The sequence below is a fragment of the Xiphophorus couchianus genome, chromosome 20, assembly GCF_001444195.1.
Source record: "Xiphophorus couchianus chromosome 20, X_couchianus-1.0, whole genome shotgun sequence".
Lineage (NCBI taxonomy): Eukaryota > Metazoa > Chordata > Actinopteri > Cyprinodontiformes > Poeciliidae > Xiphophorus > Xiphophorus couchianus.
Window position 1 is genome coordinate 856169 of NC_040247.1, and position 23518 is coordinate 879686.

The window sequence follows — 23518 nt, forward strand, 5'->3', positions numbered from 1 at the left end:
TTATTTTTAGTAGGAAGGTTTAGTAGGTATACCCTAAAGGCTACGGTTGTCTTATTGTTGTTATCTTGTTAACATGAATGCAGGTCTTCATTTAGCTTCGGTTAATATAGTTTCCATATCCAGATCATACGTGTCAAGGGTTAGGGTTAGGGGTTCGATTACCTGCGCTAATCAGGTCAGGTTAATGGGTTATAAACTGTTACAGTGGCTCAGAAGCTTCTTGGGTTTAGTAAAAGGTCATCAATTAAATTAGCTCAAATTACGGCCAGTAGAAGGTAGTAAAAGATAACAAATAGAATTGACTTTGTAATACATTTTTCAAAAACCATTCCATGACCCCTCCAATATATTTAGAATTTTACGTTGATGTTGACTTTTTGTTTTAAGTTCCTTTAACTATAAATATGTATTAAAAAGCTGATAGACTCGATTGGTGTCGCTGCTCGATCTGCTGTTCATTAACATGTTGTACTAATCAGTCACCATGAGAAAATATAAGTTTTCACAACTTTGCCTGGATGACCAGGTGACAGAGAAGCGCTTTGTAAAATATGCAGAAAAAAATATAAATATGACCTCATGACTGAAATCTAACCAAACTGAGTGGAACATCTCCTGTTCATTAGCAGCGGATTCCTGCGCAGGGGAGCAGATGAAAAGTAGGAACTTTTTTACACTAAATATGAAACTGCTAAATGGTCAAACCCTTCTGGGTTAAAGCCATGGATTTGCCGAGTAACTGGTAACAGAGTCACAAACGTGCTTTTTTGTTAAATTATTATTTCTTATTCATTTTATATTGAGAATTTGATCTTATTCAGTTATTTTTATTATCTTGTTGTTTTTGCCTGCGGGGGTCGCCCTTCTGCACTCTGCTTCGTTTGTGTTTCCTGGGCTTCCGTAGTTGATTCCAGCCCTCGTAGCTCCTCCCCTTTTCCCTCACAGCGATGTTCCGCGCTGCTGCGGTACATGTTTGTTTCTCTGTATGTTCTCTGTTGTTCATGTAGAGGTCTCTGCCATATGTTGTTTATTATTGTTTGTTAGTGTGATATTTTGCAGTTTTGACCGTCATTGTGGGTTTTTCTAAACAGTTTTATTATAATTTCCATTTTTTTATTTTGGCGCGAACAACCGGTGCTAGTCTCGGTTGAACTATATTCACATTTAGGGCTGGAGTGCAGGGAGAGGGAGATGAGGAGGTGGTTGATTTGTTTTCTCTTCTTCCCCAGAATAAAAAAATATCTAATTGAAACTTGACTGAATGACTTCCGGAAATTCATTGATGCCACCCGTTACAACTGCAATCTAACCAAACTGAGTGGAACATCTACCGTTCATTAGCAGCGGATTCCTGCACAGGGGAGCAGATGAAAAGTAGGAACTTTTTTACACTAAATATGAAACTGCTAAATGGTCAAACCCTTCTGGGTTAAAGCCATGGATTTGCCGAGTAACTGGTTGGATGTAGCGGTCCTATTGACACTTGCCCTATGCCTGTTAGGAGATAGAAGATGAGTGACAAAAGCTCACAGAGTGAAGTGGATGTGAGACCTAAGGTCTCTTTTTGAAAAAAAAATATTAAAAGGTTCTCCATAAAAATCCATCCTGGTCTAAGAAGAACTTTCTCAGCGAACTTCTTTGGCAAGTGATTGAAAAATCTGCGAGATTTGGTCTTTTTGAAGTAGTTGGAACTATATTCTCCAAAAAAATCCATCCTAGTCTAAGAAGCCCACAAGGACCGGCCTCTGAGTCAGGACTAACAAATTTTGAAAGCCAAGACACCAGTGAAGCCACTACAGATGTGGGGCTTCTCCTTGTGATCCTGTTTTGGAGTCTGTCAACCCTGAAGACCAGGACAAAACTCAACCTCCTATCAGTGTAGATGAAACCCCAGAGTTGTTTCAGGAAGATTTGCCACCACCTGAAAACTCACCCACCAGACCAGTGGAGTGTCCAGAGCTGAAAGTCAACAGAACACCAATGAAGACCAACAACATGTGAACATCTGTGATACTGCTTTCTAAGATCCTGAATCAGTAGACTTTGAGGACCAGGACATAAATGAAGACCATTCATATGTGAACATCGGTGATCTAGTTTTAGAAGACATTGAATTATTAAACTTGGAAGACCTAAACATGAATGAAGAGCCTGCTGTTGAGATAAAGCCTGCTGTTAACTGAAACAGAGACTCTCCTGCTGAAAGGAAGCTCTCTGTCAGAGAGTGCACACTGCGTGCCCTACGGTCGAACACAAACATATTCCCACTGCAGACAAACCTTGATGCTGAAAGCATGACGAAAATACCAAGATTTGGTCTTTTTGGAGTAGGTGGAACTGGAGGCGGTCCAAATACCTCAGGAACACAGTTACTGAGACAGACTGAAGCTCAACAGAGTACAGATCAGGAGTGCAAACACACAGGTGATCTTAAATACACAAGGGGGAACATTCAAGGAACAAGGGACAGCTGAAACTAATAATGGGGTAAGTAAAATAAGAGAATACTGAGCTGTAATGATGTATGAGACAGTCTGGGACACATGGAACCAGAAGTGGGGGCAACAATCTGGGACATTGGCATGGAAATGCATTCATCATGTTGTGGAGATGATTCAGTCATTGTTCAGAGGCAAGAACCCTCTAAGAGTGAACCAAACGTTGAGCCTCGCCCAGCCTCCGAGTCAGGACCGGGCTCCGAGTCGGGACCATCCTCTGAGACATTGAATCATTAAACTTGGAAGACCTGGACATGAATGAAGAGCCTGCTGTTGAGATAAAGCCTGCTGTTAACTGAAACAGAGACTCTCCTGCTCGATGGAAGCTCTCTGTCAGAGAGTGCACACTGCGCGCCTTACGTTCAAAGACAAACATATTATATAGTAGAAGGAAACACAGAACTGGGTTGTTAAGAAAAAAAAAAGCACTGTTGCCTTGCAGCAAGAAGGTCCTGGATTCGATTCCCGGCCCGGGGTCTTTCTGCATGGAATGTGCATGCGTGGGTTCTCCGGCTTCCTCCCACAGTCCAAAACCATGACTGTCAGGCTAGGGTCTCTCTAAATTCTCCCCAGGTGTGAGTGTGTGTGTGTGTGTGCATGGTTGTTTGTCCAGTCTGTCTCTGTGTTGCCCTGCGACAGACAGGCGACCTGTCCAGGTGACCCCTGCCTCTCCCCCGAAACGTTCGCTGGAGATGGGCACCAGCACCCCTCTGAACCCCACTAGGGACAAGGGTGTTAAAAAAATGGATGTGGGGCGTGCTAACCCCCTGCGCCACCACAGCACAGGGGGTGCTAACCCCCTGCGCCACCACAGCACGCCCCACTTTTGGAGGCCTTAGTGCTCAACGCAGACGTCGCGGGTTCGACTCCCAGGCCCGACGACCTTTGCCGCATGTCTTCCCCCCTCTCCTCACCCTCCTTCCTGTCTGCCTACTGTCAAAAAAAATACGAGCCGCTAGCGCCACAAAAACTCTTCGGAGAAAAAAAAAATTAAAAAAAAATGGATGGATGAATTGGCAGTATTCATCCAATGATGAATACTGAATACATGGCAACAATAGCTTCTGGGTAGAAACTGTTTTTTAGTCTGTTTGTTCTTGACTTTATTGCCCTGATCAGCCTAAATATTAATTGTATCAGTTCTATTCATTTTAGACGATTACCAACTCATATGTTAACCACTGAATAAATATTCTGACTTTAAAATTTGGCTTCTTTAATGCTGTTTCAAGGTACTACACTGCAAAAATGAAAAATGTTCAATTTTTTGTTTAGTTTGTACTGCAAATATCTTATTACACTTGGATAGAGACAAAACTAATTTACACGTAACTTTTTAGCAAGATATAGCTTGTTTCAGTAAATAATTCCTGAAAATATATATTTCATTGGCAGATTTTTCACGTGTAACGCAATTTTTTCCACATAAGTAAAACAACCTGCCAGTGTAACTAGTACATTTTTAAAATCAATATTAAGGAATTACTGAGTTAAAACAAGCTCTTCTATCTTGCTGAAAAGTTACTTGTAAGTTAATACACTTGAAATAAGATAAAACTAAGATATTTGCACTAGAACCTAAACAAAAATACTTGGTAAGATTTTGTGTTTTTGCAGTGCAGAGTGAGATGTTACTGCTGCAATAAAATCCTGATTCATTTCGACACATAAAACGGCTTTTTACACGTCTTCACCAGGTGTGCTGACAAATCTGTCTGTACATGCCTTCAAGTACAGACAGTAGAAACTAAGGTGAATCCAAACGCCACAGTGCCTGAACACAGGATGCCAGACGACAGGAAGGCCTTTTCAAAATAAAACTGTGCTTTTTCTCTTCTTTTTATGCAGACGGAGTCATCATGAGGCGTCCTGCTGGAGAAACAGTTCGAATCTCCTGCTCCTTCAGATCTGGCTCCTCACTTTTACTTGAACATTAAAAACAGAAACTTACCGGTAATCTAAATACAGAGCCAGTATAAAAGTGGTGTTTTTGTTTTGTGTTTTTTCTGCACAGAATAAAAACCGTTTCTCATTTCCTCTTGGCGTAGAGGTGCGTTGGGTTTTTAGGAACGCATTGTCCGTTTTTAGTCTGATTACTCAGCTGTTTGAAAATCGCCAGCCGGAAATCACCCGGGAGCCGAAAATCATGCCTGCGCCGCCAGCTGTCAGGCTTCCGACTCACCCCGCTTCTTCCCCTCCTCCCCGACGTCGCTCTCCTCTGATTGGCTGCTGCTGAGCACCAGGAACTGTCCGTCAGGCGCGGGCAGGTTAGCAGGGCGACTTGAGGCGGCGATCAGGCGACTCTGCTCTTCTAAATCCTGCAGTTCAGGTCAGGGAAAAAATAAAAGGTGCTGATAGTGAAAGGAAAACTAAAGTTACAACAATCTGTCCATGTAAACTGCAAAAACTTTGTACAACCTTAAATAAGACAAGACTAATTTATAAGTAACTTCAGCAAAATATAGGTGCATGTTTTAAATCAATAATCCTTTGAAAAAGGAAAGTCTACAAATGAAAATAGAACTTGTCAAGAAAACTGGTATGGGGTTTGAGATCTATCCAGGTACACGCAGAAAAAGGTGCATGAAGGCCTGAAGGAAATAAAGCAATCTTGTGTTTTGATTTATAATGATTGAGTGTTTTGATAATGATTAAGTTGGACATGTATGAATACAATAGGTAAAATGACTGTATGTAAGTAATCACTGAATGATTCTGAAGTGTACGAAACAGGATCTGTAATAACATGATAACAATGAAATGATTAAGGTTTGATGATTTATAATAAGTGAAAGAGGTGATTAATGCTTATGATTAATGCTTAATGGAAATCAGCACATAGTTTTTAATATTTGACTGTGTTTAAAAGTTAATCAGAGAAAAGCACATAGTTTTTAATGTTAAAAGGAAAAGGGGAAAAAGGAGAAGGGGAACTTGTGAGTTTCTGCTGTCGCAAGCAGTTCTGAACAGATGGCCAGACGCACAGGATGGGTGGAGCGGTATGGTTGGCTAAGATCAACACGCTGAGGAAAGGACGGGACTTTCCATCCCAGCCAGCAGACAGGAGGGGCCGACGGGGGTTTCCGTGAAATCAGCAGATGTTCAGGAAACCACGTCAACTAACACTCCCCATACACATACATGGCAGAGAACTGTATAAAGGCAGACGGAAAAGGAGAAGTTCTTGTTCTTTGTCTGCGGCACCGAAGTAGAGCTAACACGAAGAAGCAGATCGAGGAAACAACAGTAGACCACACCCTGGAGCCACGGGAAAAGCTGAAGCTTCGTGCCGCCAAAGGGAGACAAGTTCCAATAGTCCAACCCGGGTTCCTGATTCGAGCGTCGGTCTTACCTCAACCCAAACATTGCAACAGACTTGGAGAAAAGACAAAGGTCCCGGAGGGATAAAGAGTTGGGTTTTCAAAAGCAATTGAGCCCTCTCTACTTTGCTTCTATTCTAAAGAGGATTTTTCCACATAGAGGATAAAGACCCAGACCAAGGTTTTCGGACGTTCCTGTTGCTAAAGATCCACCACCAACTGGGTATGAGTTGAACTCGCTTCCTAAAAAGCTATCTCAGAATCTGCGACATAGGTTAGGGAAAGAGACAGGAGGGTATGATTGTACATGTTGATCTTATTACACTGCTCTTGAATTATATACAATTGATTATTGATTTGTATGTCACATATCCCTGCTTAAGCTTGCTTAATAAATTCTTACTCTAAAATTCTAATGAGGTTGGTGGACATTGGAATTAATTGAGTCATTTACTCATTTTTCAGTTCTTTTAATAAAGGTAAAACTAAGGTACATGGTTCTAGTAAAGAGGAGGCTTCATAATTTCCTTTGGCGAGAGTAAAATAATGACCCAGGGACTACATCTAAGTCACTAAATTTAATCTAGCCGGTTCCAAGAGCAAGTTATATTTTAGAAAGCGAGCTACCGTTAACAGGAGTGGTTATTGGAATTATACAGCTGTGAGGGCTACTCAGCTGACTGTTCCTTAACTGAAAAGGGTCGTAACTTCTGGATTGGAGGTAGTTAGAGCTAGACGAATCGCTTTCGACACCAGTTTGAATAGATTATCTCCTATAGATCTCATTTAGGGTAATACCCAGGTCTTAGAGATTTTCCGGACCTGTTAGACAGAGAACTGGTCAGTAGTCAGCCCCGGAGGGTTGTGATGAAGTGGGCGGGGCTAGCTATTGCAGGATAACGGACATGGCGCCCAACGTGGGGCGGAGCCAAGTAGGCGGGCCCTAATAAACCAAGTCAGTAAAAACAGAAGTGTGATTCTGAATAGCTCACTTGGATGGTTAACTCTGAGGGAATAGAGTTAACGGTGACTGATAAGGCCGTCAGTCACAACCCTTGCAGTAACTGTATAGCATGCAGGTGAGGGAAAGCTTCTACTGAGGATAAGTGATAGTATCCAGACAGTGAAGCCAGTAGCCAACACAGCCTGGACCCATCCCTACTCAAGAGCGCAAAGAGAGGCTTTGGGGGATAGGCAACTCGAAGACAAAGACAACTATGGATGAAGAAGAAAGAGGGGAACTGGATCCCCTGCAAGAGCCAGCAAAGGGACAAGGGGCAAGCAACATCAGCCAAGACGGGGAAGATCATCAAACCCGTCTTTCCCAAACTACTATATCACAACTTCCTGTAATGTTGATATTACTCGGTGATGGATTGGATTCCTGGACTGGGCCGCTGAAAAGGACTTTTTTCGAATCACATTATAGTACCCGTGAGAACAAAGTTCGGGATATAATGAACTACATGATACGGACCCAGATATACTACTGCTCCCGACTTAACGATGGCCACCGACTGGGAGTTGTTAAATGCCCAGTGAAAGTTGCTAAGAAGTTGGAGATTAAAGAGTGGCTGGAATGGTTCGCCGAGCTCCTTGAGGGATGGACCGCTGGTGAGCTGCGGATTGTCTACAGCCCCTCTGGAAAGTATGACGGAGTAGTGAAGACAGCCACAAAGGCAGCGGGCATCGACGGGATCCTGACAGAACAGCTAGCTAGAGGGGTAAGCCAGTACAAAGAGTGTAAAGAAGCCCTGCAGAGACTGTCAACCTACAAAGGCATCAAAAGAAAGGAGCAAGCCCCGGAGAAGGCGGAATCGGAGGTGGCTGAGGCCCCCTCTCGACTGCCCAGCAGAGCCACAACACCGACTAACCAGCCGAAGCAAGATCAGCAGGACCTGATAGACCTGACGGACGGCGACAATGACATCCCAGCTCGACCGGGAGCATCGCGGAACGACGAGATCCCCTCTGAACAGTCAGAAGAGGAAAATCACGAGGGATCGCTCATCGACGGTTTCACTGAGGAGCAGTTGGAGCAAGCGGCCAGGGATTGGTCCCCTCGACGGGGTCAGGAGTTCGGGTTTCATCCCCGAGTCCACAGCACGGAAAAGAGGCAGCCACTGCCACCTACGGGGACTCCAGCGGGCAGCAGCTCCGACGAGGACGAGGAGGAATCGGATGAGGAGCTATGGGACCCCGGCCGCCCTAAAAAGAAGACCCAAAAGTCGGATGTTTGGAGGAGCACCCGAGAGTTGGCCAAAATACCATCAGAGACCATCAGCTTAAGGCTGCAATCCGGGCTCATGATTTACCAGTTTATTGGAGGAATATGGGACCTTGAAGGTGACGGGCTGATTGTGTTCACCAATGATAAATACAAGATCCACAATCGAAAGTTTCGACACAGCCTTGAAAACCAAGCTGGGAAATATTACCAAAAAGATTCAAAGGTGTTGGAGGCTTCCTGTAGTGAAAAAACTAGAGGAGACGTAGTGATGATGAAGGGCTACAGTCTTCCTTATGGTGCCATAATCCTGGTCCCAATTGATGTTTACAAGAAAGGAGAGAGTCTGGAGGAGTATCGGAAGAAGATGTGGCACGGACTCGAAAGGGGCCTGGTGACTGCCAGCAACGGGAGCATGAGAAGGGTGATGGTGAGCGTGCAGGGACTAAGATCGGCAGATTTGCCAAAGGACACCGCCAGGTCGGTCACAGAGAATGGAGTGGTGAACATAGCCAAGACCAACAGTCATTTCTTTGTGCTCAAAGAGGTAGTGGTGGTGGTTGACCCCCGTATGCATCGACTCCGTACGGAGCAAGGTGTACGAATGGCAACTGAGATGGAGGAACAATGCCGCATCAGCTACCCAGCAAAGGAGATCAAGAAATACCCCTTAAAAATAACCCCGAGTGAAGTTTCAAACACCACCCAGACCGGCAAAGCCAAGATTATGGAGCCACTCAGGATAAAGTTAAGGGAAGCACCAGTCGGACCAGAGTCCCACGCAGCAAGATACGTCAAAGAATTCTCATTTGAGGGAAGCAGCAGTGAACTGAGACAACCCAACACGGACAGGGTCAAGAATGAGCAGCTGACGGTCCAGAAAGAAGTAGGACCGATGAAACCAGCTAAGATTCAACCGCTGAACTCCCCCAGGAGGGAACCTCTTCGACAACAACAGTATGAGGACATCAGCGACTCGGAGGACGGAGAAGAGCAACAGGAGATCGAACATTCAGAAGAAGAAGAAGAGAGTGATCACGGCAGCATCTTCTCCGACCCAAAGCAACCACCGACAGGACATAAGACGCTCCGAACAGGACAGCATCGAGGTAAGAAGAAAGAAATAGAAACCTTTGACATCGAGGGTTCTTCTGAGAGACTGGCGAGAGACGTAACCTGGGGCCCCGTACAGGCTAAAGACGGACGGCGTACGTATGTACCAGAGGTCGGTCAAACCGAGTACCAGATCCCAGCGGGATGGGCCAGCAGGCTGGGAGACAAGGTGCTGCTCGAGGTGGAAGCGACAGTCGGAGAATGGGCTAACCTCCTGATGACACCATCCTGCTCTACCCTGACAGCACACTATTCCCTGACCACCAACTTCAGGAATGCATACATGGGAATTATGTATGATGTGATGCTGCGACGACTGAAGAAAGCGGCCTACAAGTACTCCAAGGAGACTCGACAGAAGCTGGACGAGGTGTCGGCTGATGAAGAGGAGCCGCAGGCGACGTCTTCAGAGCCAGGACCACAGATCCCGCGGGGACCACAAGGAGTGTCAGCCCAGCCACCGGCCACTACTACCGGGCAAGATGCATACGCAGAACTAAAGAATCTAAGGCTGGTGATTCGGGGTAAAAACGCAGACGAAAATAATGAGGAGTATTTGAAAGATGTTTGGCCAACCGTGCTATCTACCACCAACCACGAAGGAGCCAAAAAGTTGTGGCTGACCAGCGTGACTGCGGACTCGATGGTTGGAACAGAGTCAGCACAGAGCAACTATGAGAGATTAGTGTTGGAGGACATGGACGACGAAGAGTCCCAGGTGAAGAGAGCTAGAGGACGGCTGGACAAAGGAAGCCGGTTGGAACCGCTTTGGCACACACTAAAGCAAACCGTTTCTCCCGCGAGGTATGTGAAGGTACTGCGTGAGGTGACAAAGGGACGAAGAGGAGAGATTGTGTTTGTGAAACTGCCAGTGAGAAGCACAACCGTGGCCCAGATGGACGTGGCAGTGCAGGGGTTCGACCTGGAGCAGCAGTACTACGAGGACAAAAGGAAAAAGGAGGCTAGCCAACCAGCAAAGCCACCTGGAAGGGTCAACATCAGACAACCATCCAACTTCCAGAGCAGGCCGTTCCCGCAAGGCACGCAGCCATCCAATTTCCAGGGCCGGCCGTTTCAACAGGGAACATCACCATCCAATTTCCAGAACCGGCCGTTCCAGCAGAAACCACCAGGACCACAGGGGAGACCGACCAACCCGCCGGCTTCACAGAATCAGCCAGGGAAAGGTCAGTTCCTGACGGATGAGGAATATAGGAAATTGAGCCCAGAACAGAGAACGGCCCTCCGTGAGTCCCGTAAAGCCGGGGCCGGAGGGTCACCAAAGTAATGGCGTCCAGGTCGCGGGTCATTTTAGAAAATGCCTACTGGGAGGGGGACGAAATCTACGCTAAAGTGGAAGGAGTGCCCTACCTGGTAGACACCGGAGCGGAGGTGTCTATGACCCGCAAAGACCTAGAGACAGCAGGACACCTGAAGGTTCAGTTTGCTAATGGAAAAATAGAAGAAATGCCATACGGGACCTGGAAAGGAGTAGTGTGGGTGAAAGGTCCTTACAATCTACTCACAGTAAAAGACTTAGATGAACTCAGTAAAAAGAAAGGCACACATCGCCGACTAGAGCGAAGGCTGACGAGCTTGAAAGCAAGATTGGTGAAAGTCGGCCCGACCCAAACCGGATCCGGGCAGCAGGACTGGTACAAACCGATTGACATACCAACGGTGACAGAACAGAAGCTCGCAGAGAGTGACTTCTCCCCGGCTGGGAAAGAGAAGCTGCGTGAGATCATCGTTACGGCGCAAGTGGCACGGTTCAAGAATGATTGTGGGGATTTGGGTCCAAAGTTTGTTCATCACATCGAAGGTGGGGTTCATCCACCTGTTCGGCAGTACCCGCTGAATCCGGGAGCAGTCGAAGAGATGGACAAGATAGTGAAGGAGCTGAGCGCCCTGGAAATCATCAGAGAGGAGCTCAACCCGATCACCAACAGCCCCATCCAGGCGGTGAAGAAACCTGAATCGGCTGGAGGGGGTTGGAGACCAGTTATCAACTTCAAGGCCCTGAATCGGAGAACAATAGCAAACCGAGCCAGTCTAATCAATCCCCAAGGAGCGCTGAAAACTCTTCGAGTCAAGAAGTTCAAGTCATGCATCGACCTAGCCAATGGATTTTTCTCTCTACGCCTCGCCAGACAATCGCAAGGTAAAACTGCATTCACCCACAAAGGCAAGAGCTATGTGTGGCAAAGGTTACCCCAGGGATACAAGAACTCCCCAAACGTGTTCCAGTCAGCAGTGATGGAAGTACTGGGGGACGTAGGTGCAACTGTGTACATTGATGATGTCTTTATTGCTGATGACACAGAAGAAGAACACCTAGAAAGGCTACAAAAAGTGGTAGAAAACCTCACCAAGGCGGGTCTGAAATTAAACCTCAAGAAATGTCAATTTGGACAGTTCCAAGTGAATTATCTGGGTTTCCAAGTCACGTCGGACTTGGGACTCTCAGATGGGTACAGAGAAAAGCTGACGAACATTCAACCACCTCAGTCAGAGAATGACTTACAGAAAATATTAGGACTATGCAACTATGTCCGGGACCACGTACCCAATTATCAGAAGTATGCCAAACCTTTGTACAAATGCCTGAGAAAGAGTGAGGAGGACGAAAAGGACGGAAAAAGACCCTGGGTTTGGACAGCAGCGAATCAACAGAACCTGGAAGAATTGAGAAAAGCCATTCAAGCAGCTGTGAGACTGGAGCCAAGAAGTTTGTCAGAACGACTGGTGGCAGAGATCAGCTGTGAGAATGACGATGCCATGATCAAAGTGAGTAACGAAAATGGAGGCTTAGTTACCCTGTGGAGTTACACCCTGACTTCTGTTGAGAAGAAATATCCGCAGGAGGAGAAAGAGCTAGCGGTGTTAGCTCGTTACTGGGGTGTGCTGAAGGATCTAGCACAAGGACAACCAGTTAAAGTCATCACACAGAGCCAAGTTCATAAGTATCTAAGAAAAGGTACCGTGGAAAGTACTAAAGCAACTAACACACGGTGGGGAAGATGGGAAGACATCCTGCTGGACCCGGAGCTTGAGATTGGGCCAGCACAACCCACCAGTAAGAAGAAACCGCCAGAGACATCTGAGAAGCCAAAACAACCGGAATGGACAATCTACACCGATGGATCCAGAAAGGGGTCCGACCAGTCGGCATACTGGGGATTTATTCTGAAGCAAGACGGCAAGGAAAAATGCCGTCAGAAAGGAAAAGTTCCCGGTAGTGCTCAAGCCGGAGAAGTAATGGCCGTACTGGAAGGATTGCTGGAGCTGGTGAAAAGGAAAATCAAGAATGCCAGGTTAGTAACCGACAGTTACTACTGCGCTCAAGCCCTTAGAGAAGACTTGGCCATTTGGGAAGAAAATGGTTTCGAGACAGCGAAGGGCAAGCCAGTGGCACACAGAGACTTGTGGAAAAAGATTGCTGAGCTAAAACTACAATTGGAAATAGATGTTGAGCATCAAAAAGCACACACGCATGAGGGAGCTCATTGGCGTGGGAATGATGAAGTGGACTGTTATGTCCAGCAAAGAAAGATCGTCTTTGTCGGTACCGAGAAGTGGGACAGCACTCCCAGAGGACGGGAGGTCCCAGAAGAGTACGTGGTCGAGGTCGTGCGGAGCGTGCATGAGGCCCTTGGACATGCAGGCGTACGACCTACCCGTAAGGAACTGGAGGAGCAGGATCTTTGGATCCCAGTGAAACAAGTCCAACGCGTGCTAAGGGACTGTGAAGTATGTGGACAATACAACGCAGGTCGCCGAGGGCAGCGGATGGAGGGGTTATCCATCAAAAGCACGGTCCCCTGGGGTTCAGTCTGCATGGATGTTGCAGGCCCCATGGGGATAACAGGAAGAAGAGGTGAGAAGTACCTCTTAGTGCTGGTGGATTCTATGTCGGGGTTTGTAACTACAAAAGCAGCCAGGAAAGCAAACGGCAATAGTGTTGTCGGCATGCTGGAACAAGTATGCAGTGCCCTGGGAATCCCGAAAGAGCTGCGCACGGATAATGGGACTCATTTCCGTAATTCACAGGTTGACCAGTGGTGTCAGAAGTTTGGAGTGATGCGCGTTTACTCGCCACCCTATACCCCACAAGCTAACGGAGTGGTGGAACGAGCCATAGGGTTAGTGAAAAGCTGGATAGCTAAAAATGCTAACACCAACAGTTGGAGCACACAGGCGGTGGAAATAGGGCAGGCCCTGAACAACAGAAGCAGAGCCGAGAGGCCCGCCCCTGCAATGGAGCTCAACCAACGGCCGTTCACCACGAAGGAGGTGGGGCGGAGCTCTGGCGACAAAAAGGAGAAGCTGACGCCCAGAGTGCCATTCCGAGAGGGACAGCGCGTGTGGGTCAAAGCAAGAGAGCAACCTGTAAATGCAGCAGTAAAACCCAAGTTTGAGACCACTGACATCGTCAAGCAAGTACTGGATAGGAACACAGTATTGCTGAAAAGAAAAGGGATTCAAGGAGTTGAGCAGCTCAAGCCAGTTCCTGACTAAAGTGAAACAGAAGCCGGTCAAATGGCCAGTGAATCATGTACCATTCCACCCTATATCGGACTGGCCACCGTGAAAGGGGTGGTTATAATTAGAAGAACACCTTCAGGGATTTGGGCAGGACGAGCCCTGAAGAAATTGGATTGGGCTAAAAAGGGAGTCCTGTCGGAGGAACGAGAGATGCTGATATGGGCAAGAGCTAAAAGTCGCTGTCCGGTTTGTTTAGTAAACAACCCACTCCCCATCACCTGGGAGGGACCGGGCCGTGAGAAACCCAGGCAACAAGGAGCCACCGCAGAGATGCTACAACATCTCCGCGTCTCTCCGGTCACGGTTTTGAACAACACCATCTGTGGGAACTGCCGGGTAGGTTACCTGCCCCGACTTCAGTTGGAGACCCAATGGAGCTGGCAGAATGAAGAACCAAAAAGCTGTTATTGCGTCTGGGATGGGGACGATCTCCACCACTGTTCTACTTGCGAAGACCAGCTGGGGAGAGGAGAACTGACTTTGACAGGTCAGGCTGAGGGATGGCAGGTGACGAGGTTTTACAGCTCGCTGCGATATTACAGAACATATGGGCAAGTACAACCAAACCATGGGAGCCCCATACCGATAATATTACCGGGACCTTCAGCTCCCCCAAACACCCCAGAAGAAGCGGATCCATGGGTGTGGAGGAGGGAAGAAGGGCCCCATGATGTCCTGTGGGATTCTGTTCATGCTGCCTGGCCATATGAAGCTGCCGGAGCATCCCTGTCATTTCCACCATTGAACACCAGCCACTCCCCTGTGATCTTCCGGGTACATCGGCCTCACGCGTACCAACCATCAGCTGAGGGGCTAAGTGCACTCCCAGATGACACCAGAGACCAAGCCGTTAATGGGGGTTGGACAGGCCCCTGGGAGCTGACCACATGGGCACATCTGATTTTGGAAGTCATCAATGACTGCACAATTCCTGTGGTGGATTTACCGGACGTGCCGAGGGAAGATGGGGTACGCTGCTCAGATATGTATTACTACACCACTGAGGTGGACGGGTGGGGCAGCAATGCGGTAAGACCTAAGGAAAAGTCTTGCCTGTACTGGATAACAGCGGAGTCCCAGTTTCGGGGTGGAGTTTTGCAACACCCGGGAGGCGTGGCCCACAGAGCGGGTACGCCCTCCGATCCTAGCACCTCCTGCCAGATTCAGCTGTCAGTGCGCATGATCACCGTCCCCTTTAAAGGAATCTACTCCGTCGGAGCAGCCATCAAAGTGGTGCCAGACGAGCAGAATTACGCCACCGTGTCCTACACCAAACCGGAGCCTCCTAAGAAGAAACCCAAGACTCACGCCTGGCAGAAGCTCGCTTCAGCATTTCCATGGAGGAAGAAGAACCAAGACTAACGGATACACCGGAAGGGGGAAAACGAGTCGCCAAGTCCCAACGTCAGTCGAAACCCACAAGACGGAAAGGTACAAGGGTTTTTGTAACTAAAATGTTCAAAGTAGGAGCTGGAGTCTCGTCGGGACTATCAGATAAAGGTCCGTTCCTAAGGCTCCTTACTACCTCTATACTACTTGATATACCAAGAGAAGATTTCACTCCTTCCAATCCGCTCACCGAAGCATATTTTCTCAAGTACCTTATATATCTTCGACCCACTGATTTTCAGAACACAAAACAGGTGGAGGAAAGTGAAGAGTACACGTCACCCCCTCCAACGAAGCCACATTTATTCATCCCTACCGCACCGCCTGCTTGGCAAGGACGAGGGTCCAGTAACACGGTCCATTATGCATCAATTTCACCTATGAGCCCAAGATCTCTGCCATGGACTTTTAATACAGTGTATCACAGGGTACAGGGAATCGAACTACGGATAAGGTGGGGTCCCCATTACCTTGAACCACTGCAAGGACTGTATTGTGAAATTTCACTTAATGACATGATTATTTGGACCACATCACCAAGTATGGCAAAAACCATAGTAAGGAGGGAAATGAATCCAGAATGTTATATATTTAATAACACCAGGCTTCCATTGAAATTGGAAATAGACAGGGTCTACCCCAATCCACCACACCAGAGGATTTTTACCCCGTCGACCTGGGGGTATCGCACCAGACTAACTTTGCATGGGCAACCTTTGTACACCTACATCTCAGTTCCCGCCCCAATAGGGTACAATCACGAATCTTGGTATGACCAAGCGCTGAAAAACGGCACCGCCCAAGGCCCGTTTCCTCGGCCGGACTATTGGAGGGTGTTCCACTGGAAGTGGGTGTGGAGGGGGTTGGAGCCCGACTTACCCTACCCCTCTCCCATATTTACAGCCTTGCAGCAGAGAAGAGCCACCAGACGGGTTGCGAAGAACCCTGCTCACCAAGGCTGCATCAAGGCTTTAAGAAAAATTTGTACAACGCCTGATGCACCGGATCCCAGAGAATCACTAATCTGGCCAGGATGGATGCTATCGGCATGAGGCGCAAGACTACTGACCAGGGTTGGCTGGACTCAACATCGGATTCGGACAGCCCCACTGACACTGACGACGACTCGGACACCTCTAACGAACCATTGCTACGGAAAACGACTACGATAACAGGAAAATCCCTTTGCCTAAAAGGGCTGCTGACGCTTCTTGCTCTGCTATTTGCTGCTGCTGTTCTTGCTACGATCTTCTACTTCATCGGAGTTGGACCGTGGTACCTTACGCAAACAAAGGTCACTTATGGACATTCCAAGTATGCCACCTTCAACTGCTGGAATACAAGCACCACGGCTATTTTTGTGCCATGGGACAACGAAACTTCTGCCCAGAATCGAACCGGATTATTCGCCAAAGACAACGGCAAAAAGTATGTGGAAAGCCGAGCCTACAAATTGAACGACTCCTCCCTAGACGACCTTTTGAATCGGACCTGGGAGATCTACGCCTATGACTTCCTCGACACCGGAGCGCTCTGCTGGATACGGGTTCTACAGCGCAAGGAGCGACGGACCGTGAGATGCAACTGGATTCATCCGGATCGAGGCTTTCCACAATGGCATTGCAATATGGCCTGTCGGTCGCTACTACTTTTACCGGAACAGGGATACTGGGATACCGAAGTTATATACCCGGCCCCGCACAGGTCCTCAGGATGTCGAACCTGGCTCCCACGAGGGGAGTTTTGGGGAGACTATCACCTAAATTGCAGAGAAGATGCCAACATCACAGAGCGAGAGCGGATCAACAGAACCTCCCGAAACGACTTTCGCGACTGGGTCACGAGGCCCCCCCCCCAACAACAGTTTAGCTAATATTACGGCTTTCCTGATTCGGCAAGGTCCTACACGGTTTATGTACCAATCTGACCAACAACATTGTTATAGGCACCACTTTAAGTGGTTGAATGCCTGCCTCTGGAATAAGTTCGTCAAATGCATGGGGCCAAAATTACATTGTAACAGCTGTAGAAGAATACTGGACGGATTTATGGCACTCTGTACGCACAGTACGTACAGAAATTGAAGTCTGGCTGAATAACACATTCCCATGGACATATATAGCAACGGACCAAACGTTCTTTGTGGGAGACTTCCCAGAGGGAGCGGTTCGCTCTCCTGCTGGGTTAGAGGAGCTACACATTGCCAACTTGCGTACCCAACGCCTTCCAACTCCTGAAGATCTTCTTCACGCTCCTAAGGGTGATTTTGCAAAGATTGATAAATGTGTCGCCAAGAGGATCTTTGACAGCCTCAACGATACTTATTGGAGGAACACCCTATCTTCACCACGATGTGACCTCTTACAAGAAAGCCATACTTTATTTTCCGTATGGAAGTATCACTGCCCTGATCCCGAAACCTTTCCTACCGCTAAATGGGCTCTACAAGCCTGCTATGAGGATTATTATCGAGATTGCGATTGGGAATGGTGGGGACTCCAACAGGAAGAACTTCAAGCCTGGGTTATACCATGTCTCAGTGAATCCACTAATTATTGGATCAAGTACCAGTACCTCGCCACAGTTTATTCTAAGGAACGCGCGATTTGGCCTGGAATTTTTTGGAGACCTGAAAACTACGTCAACCCGAGACCCTGGCGCATGACTTGTAAAAACAACACACGGCATGTCCTTGAATGTGTCATCAGTTTGGCCAGAAGACCCTGCCACGAGGTCCAAGGTTGGGAAAGCTACTGCAACCAACATTATGCCGATGAGTACGACACTCACTCTTCTGAAGTTACTTGGCGCAAAATCAATGGTACTTGGCGGAGGGCTATAGTGAGCGGACAGACCTGCACCGACGCAATTCTGGGATACCATCTCCAGAAGCGCAAGAGCATTCTGGGTCTCCCAGTTCCGTTCATCCCAAATCCCCTGGTGGCCATCGCCGAAGGACATGCTTTCCGCAAGAATCTGTGTGATGGGCACACAGACCCAGGGTTTGATTGGGTCGGGCCTAACCTTTTGTATTCCAATCTCACCTGCCAAATCTCTAAGGAAATTTGGGAAAAATGTGGAAAAGGATCTGATCAACATGAATGTTACTGGTTCGAGACTTTGGGATCAGCTATCGTGACCACCCTCACCGAAGTCGTGGAAGGCGTTGCTAATATTGTAGAGGGAGGCCTCCACATCGTCGGACAGTGGCTGCTAGATGCTCTGAGCCTGCTGTGGCCATACATCTTGGGCCTACTGGGCGTGGCCGTGGCTTTAATCGTTGGCAAAATTGTCCTGCAGGTGTGGCTGAAAGCACTTTGTCATTGCAAAAAGAGGGGGTACCAACCCCTCCCCCCGAAGGAGGAGCCTGCTTCTGCATAAGAGAGAGCTCTCGTGTGCCTACGAGCCATTCAACCTTCACCGCCGCTGCCGACAACACCGGAACCAAAAGAACCACCATTGGACATCATGGCATCCAACTCTTCAGCCAACTCATCAAACCCCAACTCACTTTTTGCACCACTTCAAGTGAGTACCTTTGAGCACTTAGGGGTTACCCTAGCCTGGGTACTCTACTGCCACACTGGTTCCTGGCCCAGGGGACATCCTATGAGGATCTTCGTTGCGCTACAAGGATATGTCAAGCTTATCCTACGACCCATCATCCTCCAAAAATGGGGGTTAGCTTCATCCCTCTTCGCTTGTTACCTGATGGGCCGTACCCGCATCAACTGGCGCAGGGGCGTTGTGGTCTGCCTATGGCTCGTCACCGATACCACAGCCCTAATACTGGAGTTGGTCCTTGGGGGCCGTCAAGCCACTCGAACCGCCCCACTTAAGATCCTCACAGCTATTCTAGAGGGGCTCTTCGCAGTATCTATCCTCGTCTACTTAGCGCGCCAAGCCTTGTCCATCAAAGGTCGGGGCAGACGCATATGGCTGCAAAAGTGGATAGTTCTGGCTCTTTGGGCAACGGTTTGGGGGATCTTGGTGGTCCTTTACTGGCTTCAGGAGACCTCAGACCTGGCCATCGTTGTATGGATGATGACCTATGCTGCAATATTCCATGATTCAGCTCATGTCTATGATCGGGGCGAACCAGCTCCCGATCATGATATTCCGGTTCCTGTGATTAATTCTCCCTGGCTGGCAGCCCAAGCAGGCACACGAGTTTAAACCAGCTACTCTCTCCGCTTTCGCATTTGCATATTCGTTGTGTTATTATTATTAATCCGAAACCCCTAATCGTGAAGTTACCTAGGTTGCTGTTTCTTCTCAGGCACCAACTTGCTGTGTGGGATGTGGGATCGCCGCAGAATCCTATGGATTCATATGGGTTGCATCGTCTTCCCGCTGGTGTCACCGTTGCGTGAGCAGCCGTATCACCGATGTAACGGCAATTCTCTGCGCCACAGGGCGAGGAGATTTGCCTTACATAGCGGCCTCCACATCTCTATCCCTGGAACGGGTGCACAAAATAGTGTGGACCTCTGCCTTTGGCCGAGAAGACGACGACCTTACAACATCTCCAATGCACACGGGACTTCTGCTGCCCGTGATTCAGAAGTTATGGGAACACCAGCTTACTCGACGATGCCTGCCAACTCTACACCTCCTCGATGGACGAGTTGTGGCAGTAGGCGAGTACCTTCCACCCGCGTGTCCCATGTCTCCGGATATGTTTATCGATGTCGGATGCCAAACCAGCAGTGCGACTAACAGAAAAGGTACCCAAACTGAGATTCTCAGTTCATCTCACCAAGCGTGCCAGACAGAAGACACCCTCTTCGTGTCATCCCCTTCACCAGATCCGCCTTCAACCGATATGGATTTTCAGGATCTACTGGCTGAGTTGGAGGGATACTGTAACAACCCACCGACACTGCCAGACTCTGAGATGGATCTGTCTTCGCTTCTGCAGTCTTCCCTGGAGGACATTAGCCCTCCCGGATCAGCAGGATCTCCACTTCCTCCACAGTTGGACGCCGAGTGCTGGATTTCTCCGCCGTCCAATCTGACGGAGTATGAGGTTGTGGATACCTGGACACCATCATCATCTCCGGTTGCCTGCTACGAACAGGACATCTTGACTGCTGATTGCGGTGATGGACTTGACCTCTTTTGACTTAGGACTTTGTGTTTTCTGCGAAGCTCTGTCCGATCTCAAGGAGGGGGTGTCAAGAAAACTGGTATGGGGTTTGAGATCTATCCAGGTACACGCAGAAAAAGGTGCATGAAGGCCTGAAGGAAATAAAGCAATCTTGTGTTTTGATTTATAATGATTGAGTGTTTTGATAATGATTAAGTTGGACATGTATGAATACAATAGGTAAAATGACTGTATGTAAGTAATCACTGAATGATTCTGAAGTGTACGAATCATGATCTGTAATAACATGACAACAATGAAATGATTAAGGTTTGATGATTTATAATAAGTGAAAGAGGTGATTAATGCTTATGATTAATGCTTAATGGAAATCAGCACATAGTTTTTAATATTTGACTGTGTTTAAAAGTTAATCAGAGAAAAGCACATAGTTTTTAATGTTAAAAGGAAAAGGGGAAAAGGGAGAAGGGGAACTTGTGAGTTCCTGCTGTCGCAAGCAGTTCTGAACAGATGGCCAGACGCACAGGATGGGTGGAGCGGTATGGTTGGCTAAGATCAACACGCTGAGGAAAGGACGGGACTTTCCATCCCAGCCAGCAGACAGGAGGGGCCGACGGGGGTTTCCGTGAAATCAGCAGATGTTCAGGAAACCACGTCAACTAACACTCCCCATACACATACATGGCAGAGAACTGTATAAAGGCAGACGGAAAAGGAGAAGTTCTTGTTCTTTGTCTGCGGCACCGAAGTAGAGCTAACACGAAGAAGCAGATCGAGGAAACAACAGTAGACCACACCCTGGAGCCACGGGAAAAGCTGAAGCTTCGTGCCGCCAAAGGGAGACAAGTTCCAATAGTCCAACCCGGGTTCCTGATTCGAGCGTCGGTCTTACCTCAACCCAAACATTGCAACAGACTTGGAGAAAAGACAAAGGTCCCGGAGGGATAAAGAGTTGGGTTTTCAAAAGCAATTGAGCCCTCTCTACTTTGCTTCTATTCTAAAGAGGATTTTTCCACATAGAGGATAAAGACCCAGACCAAGGTTTTCGGACGTTCCTGTTGCTAAAGATCCACCACCAACTGGGTATGAGTTGAACTCGCTTCCTAAAAAGCTATCTCAGAATCTGCGACATAGGTTAGGGAAAAGAGACAGGAGGGTATGATTGTACATGTTGATCTTATTACACTGCTCTTGAATTATATACAATTGATTATTGATTTGTATGTCACATATCCCTGCTTAAGCTTGCTTAATAAATTCTTACTCTAAAATTCTAATGAGGTTGGTGGACATTGGAATTAATTGAGTCATTTAATCATTTTTCAGTTCTTTTAATAAAGGTAAAACTAAGGTACATGGTTCTAGTAAAGAGGAGGCTTCATAATTTCCTTTGGCGAGAGTAAAATAATGACCCAGGGACTACATCTAAGTCACTAAATTTAATCTAGCCGGTTCCAAGAGCAAGTTATATTTTAGAAAGCGAGCTACCGTTAACAGGAGTGGTTATTGGAATTATACAGCTGTGAGGGCTACTCAGCTGACTGTTTCTTAATTGAAAAGGGTCGTAACTTCTGGATTGGAGGTAGTTAGAGCTGGACGAATCGCTTTCGACACCAGTTTGAATAGATTATCTCCTATAGATCTCATTTAGGGTAATACCCAGGTCTTAGAGATTTTCCGGACCTGTTAGACAGAGAACTGGTCAGTAGTCAGCCCCGGAGGGTTGTGATGAAGTGGGCGGGGCTAGCTATTGCAGGATAACGGACAAACTGCAAGTAGGTCGGCGCCCCACATTCACAGCCCTCTGCCCCCCACAAACACCCCCAGAATGCGACCCTTGAACTGGGCTCCGCGCAGGCGCCTCCGCCCTGCGCCCTGACCGAGTCAGCAGTTTTTCAGGACTGTTATTGGTCCCAAGCAGGGATGAAAGTAGTTTTAAATTCTTGCTGGTACTACGATGAAAATCGTCAGTGGCTCATTGTACAAACCAAAACAAATAGAAACATGAATATTTTACTGTACTACAAGCTCCTTATAGTAGAGGCACTTCACAATGTGAAAAAAATGTATATTCTTCCATACGTGGTGAAAAGTCATTAGTTACATTTACATCTATTACTGTAATTACAGTTTGTCTAATTTGTCCTTTAAATTGTTTACAAAACCTAAATTTTACGTGAATTGGTTTTGCGTAAAGTTACTCAGTTACATTTGAAATCATATCCATTAATGAGTAAAGATAAAACATAAGAAAATACGGCTGGGTTTGTATTCAGATCTCATGTTGCATCAACAGGAAGACAGAGGAGCAAAACCCATCAAGTGTAGCTCAAGTTACCTTCTGAGAAAAATAAATCCTCTTGCTGTACTTAAGCCATCAATTTAACTAAGTAGGAGAAAGGCACCAAGTTTAATATACATTGTAAACTTGAATAATGTTTTAGCAACAAATGTAAATGTCAATTTTATCAGGTTCTTGTGATTATGATTCCTATTGACCTGCTGTGTCCTTGTGAAAAACCGAGAGTGGCGGAGATACGAGCGGCTAACAGCCCGGTGCAGCTTATATATGTGCAATTCCAGTTTTAAAAAAACAAACTTTGTAGTTGTGGCTTATAGTGAGGTGCACTCTATAGTCTGGAAAATACGGTACATGCTTTATTTATAATTCTGCAGGTGAAAGAGACAATATTTCTTAAGTATTTTTCTAATTTCTAATTACTACTTGAGTACTTTTTTAATTAAATATTTTTTAATCTTACTTGAGTAATTTCTTGGCAACTATTTACTTAAGTGAAAAGATGTTGAAGTAGTTTAACTCCGACTACGGTTTATTGATTCTCTGTTTTACCTTTTCTATCTGCTTTTGCTTGTTGAGCTCCTCCTGCTGTTTCTCTTTGGCCTTGTCCTGCTCCTTCTTCTTCTCCACCGCTTTACTTTCCTGAAAAACAACAAAAGTTTACCAGAACTGAACCACTGAACGAGAGAATCAGCTTTGATTCAGACTCACCATCTCTGAGTGGAACGCTATCTGCTTGGCCAGACCGATGCTGTCGCAGATCTACAAACAGAAACCTGGGTCAGATTTACGATAACAAATTTTGCTAGATGATGAACTGTCCCAGAAGTTATTGCAATAAACAATAATATTGTAGCATTTTAATGTAATATGGTAATAATTAGGAATGCACCAATTTATCGACCAGACGATTTCCTTAATTTTGGGAGCTCAGTGATTGGCTGATGCTTACATATAAAGCTGATCTTATCCATCAACCTTTTCTGCCTCAGCAAAAATCTAAAAATCGACTTCTGT

The 23518-nt window shown here is 46.9% G+C and overlaps 1 protein-coding gene across 1 annotated transcript in view; it reads right to left on the bottom strand.

The window, feature by feature from the left end:
* Positions 1 to 3588: 3588 nt before the first annotated feature.
* Positions 3589 to 23518, bottom strand: part of appl1 (adaptor protein, phosphotyrosine interaction, PH domain and leucine zipper containing 1) — a 40823-nt gene continuing 20893 nt past the window's right edge. Inside the window, exons 20-22 of the mRNA XM_028003558.1 lie at positions 23213 to 23263; positions 23054 to 23143; positions 3589 to 4816 (exon numbers count right to left, since the gene is read on the bottom strand). Coding sequence (XP_027859359.1) covers positions 4664 to 4816; positions 23054 to 23143; positions 23213 to 23263 — 294 coding nt within the window. The 3' untranslated portion in view covers positions 3589 to 4663. The remainder of the gene's footprint in view (positions 4817 to 23053; positions 23144 to 23212; positions 23264 to 23518) is intronic.